Raw genomic sequence first — 15,210 nt, forward strand, 5'->3', positions numbered from 1 at the left:
ATAACAGTCCATGGACAGAGGAGCCTGGCGGGCTACAGTCCATGGGGTCCCTGAATCAGACATGACTGAACAACCAACACTTTTATTGGTGTCAGGATCAAGAATCTTCCCATTCTCCAAGGGTTGCCAAAGCCCTGTTTTGGGTACCAGATCAACCCAAATCAATGTCCTCTGCATTTTTTTCTGTAGTTTCACTTTTTAAGATGCCACATCTTGCCACTTCCTGTGAACTCTGATCTTATGGGGCCATTCAAATGGCACATGGCCTTCGCAGAGCTCTATGACCCTGTAGGACTCCTTTCTAAAGCACTCTTGCATCCTACTCATCAAATCCACATGTGACGTAACATCAAGTGTAGAGAGCTCTAAACTCTTCCATGGCTTCTCCCTCTTCAGTGCTGACCCTTGCAAATTGCTATCTTTGGCCCCACTTCTGCAGTTACCAAATCAGCACAGGTGTCCAGTATTATCTCTGAAGACTATTTAGATAGGAAAACAGGACAATACACATGAAAACAAGTCTTGAAAATATGCAAACACACACGTAGTTCTAGCTTACTCAGTATTTAAAGCTTACTTTTTAAGAAAAGTAAGTAATTATGCATTTATTTTGCTTCAGAGGACAAGTGGCTCATTTCCCAATAAGCCAATTTAGTCACAAAAATATCTGCAAGGTACACTGTAGAAGTATTATAGAAAAAAGGAAGCATTTCACTCTTCCAAAATTTTAGTAAGATTTTAAGAACAAATGTGGCAATTCTTTAAAATCTAGGGAACTCCCTTGAAGTCCAAGGGTCAGGACATTTCAGGCTTTCACTGCTGAGGGGGAATGAAGATCCTTTAAGTCACTGAGCCAAAAATAAATATATATATAAAATTTAAACCAGAACTTATGCATTTCAAGGAATTCTTTTATAACTGAGATTTTATTGGTTGTTTTGAGGATCACTACACAGACATTTCAATTTGTACACAATTCTTCACATACGTACCAGAAATCTAAAATATCATGTAGTTGTGATTCTTAACAGTTATTCCAGTGACTTTCCAGCTTAAAATTTGGAGCAAACTTTCCTTAACAGGATATCAAGTACCAATATCTTCAAATATTGATATGTTGTTACATAAGTCCCACTGATTCACAATTTAATATCATATACACTACATATCCAAACTGTCAATCGTTCACAGCACATTAACCAAGTTACTAGGAAAACTGGACTACCACGACCAAAGATGTTATAGTATAGTGCACAAAATTCTGACCAGGAGAGCCAAGATCAAAAAGTGGTTTGCTGTAGGAAATAATTCTACCAAAACAATATGGGAAGAGAAGTAATTTAAAGTGTTCAAGACATTAAATGCACAACTGACTCCAAACTGCCATTTAGTATGCTTTTGTATTATAGGATATAAAAGCTACCCCCCATCTATGGAATGTTAAGCTGACACCCAAGACAATCAAAGCCTCCCATATCCAATATCCCACTATTTTCTGGTTGTACCAAAAAATAAACAACCAGCAAATGATTTCACCTCTTAAAAAAAAGCATTTACACTTAAAAAATGGGATGAGGTGGGATTCCCTCCTTTTTAAAAATGTTTCTAGAGCTACTAAAAAACTTGCATTTACAAAATAGTTGATAAAAATATTCCTCTGGATTGTACAAGAAGGGAAACAGGGACCACTGACAGGACTGAGTGTGTGGTTATTAATCAGACTTGGCTTCTTTCTCTTCTGCTTCATCAGAGGCTGGGCTCTGCAATCAAATGAAAAAAAAGTGATCAAACATTTGACTCCTGCGTCATTGCTATGAAGTCACCAATATTTAGCATTTATCATAATGTAAGCTTTCCTCACTGTACTATTAAGTCTTAAAAATACATTCAATCCTCAATATTTGTAGATTCTGTACCGGTGAATTCACCAACTCACTAAAAGTTACTTGTAAACCCAAATCAATACTGATGGCACTTCCACGGTCTTGTGCAAATACACAGCAGTAAAAACCATGAGTCACCTGACAAGCAGTCTCAGCTAACCCTTCTTGTTTCAGCTCTAACACTGTAAGCAAGCATCTATTTCACGGTCTATTTAGTGCTACACGTATCATTTTTTTCTGTCCTCATGGTGGAGAAAATGTTGACCAGACAAGTCTAGTGTTATCCAAGACTATGTGCAACAAGGCTGTGGTGTGCTATAGGAGAAAACCAACAACGGACAGCTTCACTGAAGCACAAGTTACAGTGCAGCTTCTCTTGGCCCTGCGTTCTGTATGATTTCTCAAAAACACGTTATTAAGCAGGAATACACATAAGGCTGGGGGCTTCCCTGGTGGCTCAGTGGTAAAGAAGCCACCTGGCAAGGCAGAAGACGCAGGAGACTCAGGTTTGCTCCTGGGTCAGGAAAATCCCCTGGAGAAGGACATGGCAACCCACTCCAGTATTCTTGCCTGGAGAATCCCATGGACAGAGAAGCCTGGGAGGGTACAGTCCATGGGGTTGCAAAGAGATGGACATGACTGAAGTGACTAAGCACACACACACTTAAGGTTATGGTTTGATCTGTTGATGGAAATGTTGCAATGAGTGTATTTTGAGAATCTAACCCTGTATTTCCACTACGTGCAACTATCCAGTACTTGGAGCAACCTTATAGAATACAACCATCACGGATAATGAGAATCAACTATAGTTTGATAAAAGGGATTAGAAGGTGACATTCTCCCCTTATAATTGTATTAGTTATTTACCACAACCTTGAAACCCACTTATTTTTATAGGTAAAATCTTTTTTTCAGAGCTTAAAAGCATAGATTGAGGACATCAACCCTTTCAATTGATCGAAGTTACTACCTAAATCTAGAGAAGTGGCTACTTTAAAAAAAGACTTCATTATGTAAAAATGAGAAAAATGTGAAACATTAAGGGAATGGATTAAAAAATTTTTTAAAGGAACATCCAGAATGTTAGAAACTAACAAAGGGATGTATGTATACCTATGGTTGATTCATGTTGAGGTTTGACAGAAAACAAAATTCTGTAAAGCAACTATCCTTCAATTAAAAAATAAATTTATATATAAAAAAAAGAAACTAACAAGATTATTAACAGATCTACATGGCAATTGGGATTAAAAAAAGATTAGAATGTTTAAACAAAATCCCTACGTTATGTAAAGAAATATCATTTACTAAATGAAATCTTAAAAAAAAAATCTCATTAGCAATAAACAAACATGTATACAATAAAAATGGTGAATATGAATGTAAAATTCTGTGTACAATTTCTTATTTACAGTAAAAAAACTCATTTACAGGTAAAATTTAAAATATGATCTAAATTCATAAAAAATATTCTGCCCACTTGGAGCAGAATACAAACTTTGTTCAATATTATAAAGACTGTCTTATCTGCTGCATTATCCACTGTTCAGAGTCAAAATTAATCACACACACACTCCTGACCTCCTCGTTTTTAGTCTCTCCATTTTCTGCAGGCAAGTCTTCTTTAGTCTCTTGGTTGGCCACTTCCGCCTGTTTTCCCTTCGCTCCTCTTTTCCCTTTTGTTTGCACTTTTTTGTCTGAAGATTTATCCTGTGATAAGAGTAAGAGTGTATTTAAGGATCAACTCTGCACTTGCAACATTTTCTGACTTGCTAGAAACTGTCCCCACCATAGCTGCGTTAGTGCTGCTGCTCGTCAGTCTGAGTTACAGGACACACTTCAAGGTCAGCCCCCCGCAAACAGGACCACATTGCATGCTGAGGTCCTAACAGCACCTGCACACCAAGCCTCACCAGACTCAAGACAATTACATCTAAAGCCCCAGCAACTCCCCCTCTCCACTATTCTCTGAAGTTCCACAGGAGAACAGCGGAACTGAGGAATGGTTGGAGGGCTCTCCCTTGCCCCTGTAACCCTACCCACCCCCAAACCTTTAAGTGGGGACAACGATCAGACTGTCAAATAAGCACTGTCCCGAGGATTCACCTGAGAAAAGCAGTATACTGTAGGGTCAGACTGACTGTCCTGCTACAGTTAGTCCCTTGATACATAATCAACAGCTAAAAAGACCAACTTTGAGCTTATCATTTCATTTAGGTGTATGAAGTATCTGAAAATGCACAGGTATATGATGATAAAAGACCTTCAAAGGTTATGCCACTTTAAAATAATATACAACAGTATTTCTGGATACCATCCACCAATGGGGAAAGAGAAATCTAACAAATATTTATTTCCTGTAAGTAGAGAAAGTAGTTAACAGCCAAATTAAGTAAAGTCACCAGTGAGTTGCATAATACTGACCAATACTTGCATTAAAGAGCCACAAAGATACAAAAGACCTGACAACTTTAATGCTAAGGGGGCAGGCGATCAGTGGAATGGATTCTGTGCCAATAGTGGCATTCCATACAAGACAGCAAGTCAACCTCTAGCAACTGAGTATCTTTAGAATAAACAATAAGTTATCTAATAAAAGCATATTTGGGGCAACACTGCTACATACAGACACATCATGAAGTATCACAATACTTTCTGCATTTAAAAATAACTGTTTAACAATCTGATTGCTTTAAATTTCTCATTAATATCATAACTGCTGTCAGAGAAGCATAAAAATATAAAACCTTAAATGGATTAACAGACTAGACTGAAATATCACTTTTAACTACTAACAGCTGGAAATCGAGATGAAACAAAATAAGTCTACATGTCTTTAGCATGGTAATCAATACACCAAAACTTTACTTTCTGTTTAAGGCTTTAAAGTGGATCAATTACGAAGACAATACTACTTTATTAAAATTAAAGAGAAAAAAAAAACTCTTCTCTTTTGCCATCACTTTTCCTTTAGCAAACTGAGCAGGCAGGTTTGTTTCTCAAGGAACACATAAAAACTTACCTGTTGGCCTCTGAAAGGGAAGAAAAATGTTAATTAAATCCAATGGTCCCAAACACAACTGAAAGTAAAATCTGACTTTTTTCCTTTTGGCCGCACTGTGCACCGTGTGGAATTTCACTTCCCTGACCAGGGATCGATCTTGGGTCCCCTGCATTGAGAACTCAAGAGTATTAACAAACTCACCACGGGGAAGTCCCTGAACTGTTTTCATTAAAAAAACAAAACAAAACCCAAACTTTTAGGACAGATCAAAACAGAGACAGGTGAATAAAAAAGATGTAAGAGAAAACAGGCATAGCATTTTAGCCAATTGGTTTATTGAAATAATAAATAATAAAAGATGAGTAGTAATAGCATACTTTACATGCGGATATTTTCCGACAAGATACACTATTTTCCCTGCATTCATGAAGTTTCCCTTTACTGAGTTTTCGTATGGAATTCTTCATTTTCAGGTCTGAGAAATTCCAAGTGGGCCTACTACACCTATACCTTCTTTAAATCCACTTTAAAAAGATCACAAAACAGAACTTTCTATTGGAAAAACGCTGAAATTTTTATATTCAGCTCTGTAGAATATTTAAATAAAGACATGGGAAAATTTTTTGGTATTATTCAGTATTTAGCTTTCACCTATACTCTTAGGAAAGGGGAGATGACAATGAAGATTGAGGGGAGAGGAGGCTTCTAAAAGCAAACTTTCACCTCAGTTTTGAGTTAACAGAAGTTAACCATGAATTTCCCCTGTAGAACAACTAAGAGCTTTAGAGGGTGGTATCAATGCTAGATCCAATGAGTCACAAATGATGTACACAGATTTTGCTGTTCCAACTTAGGTTTTCAAAATACAAATACCAACAACTACCCAAACACTCGCCATGTGAATAAAGCAATCAGGAATCTATTCCAGAGCAACACTATTTACGATCATTTCAAAGAATGTCAGGATAAAACAATTTAGAGAACTTTCACATAAACTATATAAAATAATCTTAGAAGAGGAATGTTCTCAGAGAACATAATTTTTTATCTCCCCCTGCACTTAAGGTATGATCCCTTACCTTGCCTTGCGAACCTCACAGGCAAAAACTTACACAGTCCCCATGTCCTGGCCTCAGTCCTAGCTTTTCTGATACTCAGAAGAGGAAGGCCAAGCATGCAACAGAAAACCACCAACAGGGAACCATTAACCATAACATACACAACACAAAGAATGGATTTCCCTGGTGAGTGAAAGTTTTTCTTCAATATTTTCAGTTGTCTTAAATTTCCCAAATTCTGGAGCAGCACTAATGTGATACATTATATTCCCGTATGCCAGGATGAGGACCACATTCACTGAATTTTACTCATACTAAAAAAGGCAGTTGGTGACGGACATGGAGGTCTGGCATGCTGCAGTCCATGGGGTCGCAGAGTCGGACGCCACTGAGCCACTGAACTGACAAAAGGCACTATTGACTGAAATTATTATAACATAAAACTCCAGTGGTAAATAAAATAACCCTCCGACAACTTTTCAGGAGACTGTGACACTAAACTGTGGTTGATTTGCCGAGTCTCAAAGTTAAGACCTCCGGGGCCAGCAGTGACCGTTAGAGACCTCCAACAATTCATAGACACCATGATCTCTAAAGGCTGAGTCTGAAACCTACCTTTCCCGCCGCCTTTTTTGGCTTCGTTTCCACTTTTGCAGGAGCCGGTTTCTGAAAAACAAAGGTAACACTGAGCTTCTTCCCTAGGTTCGAACCCGCGGAAAAGAAAGGTTAGGGGGCTCGCTTTACTTACAGCTGACAACCTCGCCGATCTCCTCTTGGGCTTTGGGAGAAAAAAGAAAAATGAGCAAGGAATGCACGGTGCGGAGGAAACCTAGCCCACCCCCGGGAGCGGAGCGGGGTCTTACCTCCTCCTTCGCCGCCCCCTCGGCGGAGCTGACCTGCGGGAGAAAGGAGAGGGCGAGTGGGCACAGCCCGTGAACAAAAGTGCCCGCGCGCCTCGGGCTTGTCCGCGCGCAAGAACAATGCCCGTCCGCGTGACGTCAGCGGCTTCCCGCCGCCGCGTTCGAATCTCGCACCCGGCTCCTCGGGCTGCCGAACGTTCCAGAACGCAGCACCGAGGCCGCCTTGCGCCAGCCCTCCCGCCCGCTCACCGCAGGTCCGGCCGCCTCCCCAGCCCAGCGCTGCTGAGGAAGCGGCGGGCCTGGGCCTCGCGGGGCTCTGAGGACGGCGGGCGGCGGAGTGGGCGTGTGCGGGACGCGGCCACTGCTCACCTTCCTCTTGGGCATCGTGGCGGCGGGGCGGGCGAGAGCCGGATGCCTGAGGGCCGCGGCGCGCCGAGAGCCTTCGCGAAGCTGAGTAGCCGGACCGCTGCCGCTCCTCCCGCCGCCCGAGCTGCTGGGACCCGCGGCGGGGGTGGTGGGAGAACCGGATGGAACCGGATTGGGAGCCCGCCCCCTCCTCCCCCCGCGTCCCCCGGCCGCGGGCTCCCCCTCCCCTCCGGCCGGGCCGCCCCCCGCCCTAGCCCCCGCCCATTGGCTGCGGGGTCCACCGCTCTGCGGCCCGCACCCCGAATAGGTGAGGCCGGCCGTCACTCGACCACTGCGCCCCGCCCCCGCTCTCGGCGCCCCCACCCTCCCGCCGTCTCGCGGGGCCCCAGACCCAGGCGAGGGGGCGGGGCCCCACAGGCAGCTCTCGCCTCACGGTAGTTTGTTTGAAGCCGAGCCGCAAAGTGCGGTCTGCGCGCTGATTGGCGGACGCCCGCCACGTGGTCTCCTGGTGCGCCCACCCACAACCCTCCGGGTTACTTGGTCGCCAGCCAGCGCCAGGGAAACCCCGAGGATAGAGTCCCTTCTCTGTAGGGGCAGTTGGGTTGGAAGGTTTATAGTTCACAAAATGGGAAGGGAGAGACAACGGGTTTAACTACGAACCAATTTTCCCTACCTCAGTCGGTAAGAAAAGCTATCTACTAGATTTGCAGTCTTGCTGGCCTGCGGGGAGTAGGTCTTAATGCGCAGGCGCGGGATAGAAGGTCGTGGGAAGGAAAAGTCCGCGCGGGGCGCCACTGCGCAGGCGCGGGTCTTTGCGACGGCGCTGGATTCGCAATCGGATTCCCCTGATTTTCGTATAGCTTTTTAAAAAAGTCGTCCGTTCCTTGAGGGGCTGGGGGTGCTGGCGGTTCGTCTCAGGAGCTCAGTGGGCGCCTGAGTCCCGACACACACCAAGCCGAGGACGCGTGGACCCACTCTTAGATCACTTGGCCGGCCGATCCTCTCCTGCACTGAAGTGAAAGGGCAAGAACGCCCACCCAGTTCTTGCTTGATTTTTAACCACTTCCTGACCCAACTACCTTTCTGAGGTGGAAAAAAGAACTTAACGCTGGGAGTCTGAGCTGGGAACCAGTGAGAGCACGTTACCCAGTTTCTTTACTGAATAAGAAAATTTTGCTTGTAAGGACCACTTGAGTTACTGCAGAAGTTTTTAATCAGAACATTGTTAATTGAAATTCATGGAGAGGAAGAAACAGACTGAAAACAGACCGAAAGGCCACCACTGCAGAGCTCCAGATAAACCATGACACTTTCACATCGTGGAAGAATGAGCTACTGCGAAAAAGAATGAGGCTGCTCTTTGTAGAAGTGAATTTTCGAAACCACTAGTCAGACTCCAACTCCTGATCAATAACCACTGCCTTCCCATCTTATTCAAGAAAATCTTGGACTGCCCTTGCGGTCCAGTGATTAAGACTCTGGAGGGCATGTGGGTTTGATTCTTGGTCCGGAAACTAAGGGGTTTCCCAAATAGTACAGGGGTAAAAAATCATGCCTGCCACTTCAGGAGGTGGGGATTCCTTCCCTGAGTGGGGAAGAGGAAATGGTAACCCACTCCAGTATTCTTGCGTGGATAATCCCATGGACAGAGGAGCCTGGTGAGCTATAGTCTATAGGGTCCCAAAGAGTTGGATGCCACCGAGCACACATGCCTGCACTGGAAACTAACATTCCCAGATGCCTCCTGGCTTGACCAAAAAAATAGTCTTAAGTTCTTAGAGTGGCTTTTATGGTCCTCTACCAGTGGGCTCACTTCAAAAGGTTTTTCCCCTTAGTTCTCATTCCCAGCCTCAAGTAGGGTGGGCGTCACTGCTGCTTCAGGCCTTGTCACCTGCTGTTCACTCTGCCTGGAACGCTTCCTGCGCTTCCTCAGACCAGTGCCATCTCTTCCTCACCTCCTATGGGTCTTGCCACAAATGTCACCATCTCACTGAGACCATTCCTGACTTGTCAGTTTAGGATTGCACCTCCCAGTCTCCAGTTCTTGTCACATCTGTCGACTGACTATGCTGAGTATAAAATTACGTGTTCCTTGTATATTTCAGCATAATGCCCAGAGAGGTGGTGCGATTGGTTGCCTGTGAGAACAGTTGGGGGAGTAGGGAAAAATGAAAATTTACCTTTTTCTTTTGGACAAGAACCCTAATTTTTTCTTCTTGAGATCTATTCTGGCAATCCTGTCCCTCTTTAATGTAATCTCCCCCTTTTCAGTTCCTTCCACGTCACTTTGCAGTATTTCTTTTATGATTGATCACATTCTATAATTGCTTTATGTGTTTAGTTATTTGCTGCCTGTCTCCCTCACAAGAGTGGGAGTTCCATAAGGGTAGGAACCCTGTTAATCGTCACAGCACTTCATCCCCAGAACCTTAGATATTCAATTAATAATTCTTTCAGAATTGAAGTATATTTGATTTACAATGTTGTGTTCATTTCAGGTGTATAGAATAGTGATTCAATTATACACACACACACACACACACACATATGTAGTCTTTTTCATATTATTTTCCCTCACAGGTTGTTTACCCACCCCCCCACCCCCCGCTCCTATCTGTAAACATTAAAAAATAATAGCATTGGGATTTCTGGTGGTCCAGTGGTTAACACTCCTGTTCCCAGTGCATGGGGCCCCAGTTCAGTTCCGTATCAGGGAACTAGATCCCACATGCTGCAGCTAAGACCTGGTGCACACAAATAAGTATTTATTCTAAAGAATAGCATCAGAGAGCCTCCAAGTTTGTGGCACAAACATGTACTGAACCCCTACCCTCTGCCAGTGGTTGTGATAATCCCTAGGTTAGAGGGACTTAATTCCAAGAATGTGGGTGGTACTTCAGTGGAGAGAAAAGTATTAATACACAAATTGGCCTGAATTACTAAGTGGAAGAGGAAGCCACTAAAAGGGAGAGAACATCCCAAGGCATAGGTTCTTAGCAGAATGAGACAGCCGTGCAGAACCCTTAAGAGTGGCGTGGATGGACACACTGACAGTGGGAAGGGAAGATTAGTGAAAAGAGGCAGAAAAGAGAAGGGCATCCTGGAGAGAGCACTTGATGCTAGGCTAAGTGATCTGGCTGTTAGAGTGGGAGACATTGCAAGGTGTGTTTTTTCTTTTTTCCCCCCTGCTGTCCATTTGTGGGATTTTAGTTCCCTGACCAGGGACTGAACCTGGGCCCTTAGCAGTGAGAGCTCAGGATTCCTAACCACTGGACCACTAGGGAATCCCACAAGGTCTTAAGGGAATGACATGCTGAGAGCTCAGCCTCATGAAGGTCTTTCTCCTGTGAGAACTGACGATGCACTGGGCCAGAGGTGATAGATGGGTGGCCCGCAGGTGTTTGCTTTACTTGTGATTTTTCTTAAAGTTGCCAAGACAAGGATGTGAAGCAACTGGAACACAGTAGGAAAACTTAGTATTTTTTTTTTAAAGTAAACAGATACTCTGTGACTCAGTAACTCCACTCCAAAAACATACCAAAAAAAAAAAAAGCTTACATCTGTTCACAAGAAGACATGAAATAGAATATTCATAACTGAACTATTTTATAAACCCAACTGGCAGCAACTTTGATGCCCACCAACAAGAGAATGGATGAGTGGGAAAGTATGAGCAATGAGAAACGGATGCCTGCAACTCCACCCAAGATGAGGCCAAGCACAATACTGAGAGGCAAGCCAGACACAGTAATGTGTGATCCTGTTCATACAGTACAGAAAGGCAGGTAGAACAAACCCAGTGTGTCTAAGTCAGGACAGTAATTGAGGTGGGTGGGTGCTAGTGACTGGGAGAGAGCAATGGAGGGCTTCAGGGAGCTGGCCATCTTCTATTTAAAAAAGGTTGTTTTTTTTAGTATTTTTGTATCTTGGCTCAACTTAGTTTTTTTTTTTTGGCTGAGTGGCATGTGGGATATTAGTTCCATGACCAGGAATTGAACCCCGGGTCCCATGCAGTGGAAGCTTGGAGTCTTAACCACTGGACAATCAGGGAAGTCCCATGTTGTATTTACTTTTTAATGCTACACATTTATTTAAAACGTCAAAAGTTTAAAAAGACTAAACATACTGGCAAGGATATGGAAGAACTGGAAGTCCCAAACTCTTTTGGTAAGAATACAACAGGAAACAACCATTTAAGATTACAGCATGAGTTGATGTGCTCAGTTGTGGCCGACTCTTTGCGACCCTATGGATTGTAGCCTGCCAGGTTCCTCTGTCCATGGAATTTTCCAGGCAAGAATACTGGAGTGGGTTGCCATTTCCTTCTCCACAGTCTTGTATTTCTTGACCTGTATGGTACCTGTACGTTACTTGTACTGTTGTGTTTGTTTTGTGAATATTCATTGAGCTGTGCATGTGTATTTCTGGAGAGACATCAGCAGTGAAGCCTGTAAAACTTTTTTGTTTTTTTGGTAACATGCCAAAATCAGGTAATTTCACCTACTAATAGGACTCTTCAACTTCTCCTGGTCTCCTGTGTGTGTGATTCCACAGTGCACTTGACCTTCTGACTTGGAAGGAGGCTTCCTTTTTCTAGTGTGTCAGGGTCCCAGCCCTGGTGATTTTTCTCACCTCTGTCTTCTACCAAGCCTCTGAAGGCATTCTAGTTTGACCTGCCTGTATGTAAGCATATGTAATTATAGATGCCACTGGTTATATTTATTTTTGGAAGAAATAATTATGTGGCTCAAAATTCCACAAGAGCAAAATGCTTCCCAGAGAAGTCTCCATTCTGCTTCTCCTTCCCCCAGAGGTCTGGCTGTCTCGAGGAGGAGCCAGTGCTGCTGCTTGTGGATCCTTCCAAAAGGCTTTATTTAAATATAAGTGTATATATAATATACACTTCTTATTTTTCAGTTTGGCACCTTGTGTTTTTCAGTTAATGGAGTTTGTTTCCTGTGAGTACTTGTTAAGATTCCTCCTTTTTCTTGCTGCACTGAAGTGCACTGTATAGATGTACCAAATGTTTATTATTATTTTTTGGCCATGCCACACGGCATATGGGATCTTAGTTCCCCAACCCGGGATAACCCTTGCCCCCTGCATTGGAAGCTCAGAGACTTAACCAGTGGATAGCCAGGGAAATCCTTGTACTAAAGATTTTAAAACCAAATTCTGCATTGACTGAACTTTACAAATTGTGCCCAGTGTTTTGTTCCCACAAAGGATGTTGCAATGAATAAACATGTATATACACGTCATGTGCATACTGTATAAAACAAATGTGCTTTCAAGCCCCAGTAAGCCCCTGGCTGAAATGATTGCTATTATAAAGTCCACTTATGCCTTTACAAACTTAAGGTTGAAATGTTTAACACTTAGTGGTTTTAGATAACTATAAAGCTAGAACTAACTTTTGAGTCTCCCAAAATCTCTACAAAACCAGTAAAATTTAAACCAGTAACATTAACAAGAATGAGTTTTGCTAAAAGCAAATTGCTGCATGCATATGATATTTGGCCTGTATGATCTCTGCAGAGATTGTTCTGGCACCTTGTGTGTGTAACTGACAAGCCATCCTTCATTTGGCCTTCTGTGGTATGACTTGGGTTTCATGTGATATACAATATTTACGAATTAAAATCGTTTCTACAGTTTTATTATTACCCATAAACTGTGGAAAGCTGGTCGCACTTGATGCCAAATACAAACACATACCCCAAACAGGCACAAAAATAGGTAATGCTTGGTCAAAAGTGGGAATCTATGCTGGGTGATGCAGAATGTCAGATGATCACGTGAACACACAAACGTCTTAAAATTCCCCAAGAACCCGCAGGACTTTTATATACATTCACAAAAGTATTCTCACCACCACTCTACCCAGGGTCCACGTGACCCACTTTGGAAAATCATGCATTGATTCAGGCTAGTCAGGACGTGCTTGCAGGAATTTTAGAATTACAAGTGTAATGTAGGGCAGAAATGGTGGTGACAGAGAAGGTTCTGAGGGGAACTGAGAAAGAATGGATAAGAGGCAACAGTTTGTCTACCCCTTTCCAGGTGCTGTCCTCAACCTAGGGATAGAGTGACCTAGGAATAGACAGGCACAAGAGTTAAGTGCTTGTCCTCCTGGGGCTTCTGCTCCAGTGGGAATACCAATAAGGAAAGTAACGAGATTCTTTCCCATGGAGACGGCACCTTGAAAGAAGCAATGTCCTTGAAAGAAGCAATGTCCTAAAATAGAATGTGCTGGAGGCATGCAGAAGGGGGCTGCTGTACATGGGATAGTTCGGGAAGGTCCCAAGGGAGAGAAGGGAAGGATGAGATGACTTGTACTCTGGGGGATCTGAGGGAGAAGCCTCTGGACAGAGGAAAACAGCTCCCACAAAGATCCTGAGGCAGGACCAAGCTTGGTGTCCAGGAAGGAGGCAAATGTGCTGTGCTTAGGGAAGGCAGCAGCCAGGGTGTGAGAGCAGTGATGGAGCTCTGAGAGGGTCTGAAGTCATCAATCTGGACTCCCAAGTGGAGGCTGGGCTGAGAGGCTGGGATGTGAAGTCTAATTGCTGGGAGGAGGCACAGGAGACCAGGAGAGGTTTTAAAGTTGTCTAGGAGAGACTTCTCTGGTGGTTCAGTGTTTAAGACTCCAGCTCCCAACTCAAGAGGCACTGAGCTAGATCCCTGGTCAGGGAACCAGATCCCACACCCTGCAACTAAAAATCCCGCCTGCCACAACTGAGACCCGGTGCAGCCACATAAGTATTTTAAAATGTTAAAGTTACCTAGACAACAAATGACTAGGATGCTGGCTGTGGGGATGGAAATGAGTGGAGGGAGGGTCTGGGACATATTTTGGTGGGGGTAGCTGACAGGACTCTTCAGTGGATTGGGTGGGTGAGAGACAAGAGTTTTGGTTAGGAGTTACATAAACCCAGATCAACACGAACAATAAGCAAATAGATTAAATAAGCAAAACCCGGACAGTGTTCCAGACTGGGGGATTCAGTGGCTTACTGTATTATCACAATCACAGATTCTTTCCTACCATCTGTCATGCTCTTGACTCCTCCCTCCTGAGCCGGCTTCCCCTGTGGTCCAAAAGTGCAGCTCCAGATGTTACATGCAGATTTACAGCATCCAGGAAAAGCATGTCTCTCTTATCCTAAGCCCTGACTAGTTGCCTTTATTACTGGTTGGAACTTTCACATGGAAGGGAGATGGCATATCCTTAGAGAAAATCAAGCCAATCCTGGATTTGGGCATAGGGCCAAAAATGGGAGTGGATGCCTGAACAATAGAAGGGTCCTGTGAGGAAGGACAAAGAGGGGAACAGGCTGATCATCATCTGTGTCTAGTAGGCTGTGTGGTTAGAGAGCCACTCGCCAGGCTAGGGACCTAGGGAGCTTTTGGGGAAGCTGGTGGGCTTGGTGTTGCCACACTGAGTGCAAAGGGCTTGGGAAACATCCAGAGTCTGGCAGGCAGTTGGATCTACAGGTTTGGAGCTCTGGGGAAGGACAGAGCTGAAAGAAGTGATGTGCTCTGGAGGCTGAAACCAAACGGATGTGAATAGTCAACCAGGGATTGGAAAGTGTCACCACCTGTTCCTGATGGACCCACTTCAGCAAGTGGTAGGGAGGAACCAGACTCAAGTTAGAGAGCAGAAAGGAAGGTAAGAAGCAGAGTGAGTTCCAAACCCTACTGTGCTGGGCTGTGCTCTACTGCATCCCAAGAAGCCCAGTCTGGGCCAGTTTGTTCATGTGGTGAAGACTGAGTATAAACGAGGGCAGCTGTGAGCCAGCGTGCAAAAGGAGGTGAGAGGGGAGACGATGGTCAAAGACTTAAATGCCTCTGTTCACTACTATGCTGGATATCCAAGCTGCAGAAGGATGAGATGTAAGGGATGCAGAGAACAAAGATATGGGCCCTGATACAAGAGCTCTTGAGGACCACTCTGTTCAATAAGTTGGCCGGAAATGCTGCAACACAAAGAGCCCAAGGATGAACAACAGATATAGATCTTATCATGCAGTGCTTGT

General features: G+C 43.9%; 1 protein-coding gene across 1 annotated transcript; it reads right to left on the minus strand.

Moving 5' to 3' along the window:
• Positions 1-548: 548 nt before the first annotated feature.
• On the minus strand, positions 549-7,416 carry HMGN1 (high mobility group nucleosome binding domain 1). Its single transcript, XM_065943471.1, has 6 exons — positions 7,178-7,416; positions 6,812-6,844; positions 6,697-6,726; positions 6,564-6,614; positions 3,468-3,596; positions 549-1,760 (listed from the first exon to the last, which is right to left on the minus strand). The coding sequence occupies exons 1-6, from the start codon at positions 7,190-7,192 to the stop codon at positions 1,713-1,715; spliced, it is 306 nt and encodes a 101-aa protein (XP_065799543.1). The 5' UTR covers positions 7,193-7,416; the 3' UTR covers positions 549-1,712.
• Positions 7,417-15,210: the final 7,794 nt, after the last annotated feature.

Source organism: Muntiacus reevesi, chromosome 8 (genome assembly GCF_963930625.1).
Source record: "Muntiacus reevesi chromosome 8, mMunRee1.1, whole genome shotgun sequence".
NCBI lineage: Eukaryota > Metazoa > Chordata > Mammalia > Artiodactyla > Cervidae > Muntiacus > Muntiacus reevesi.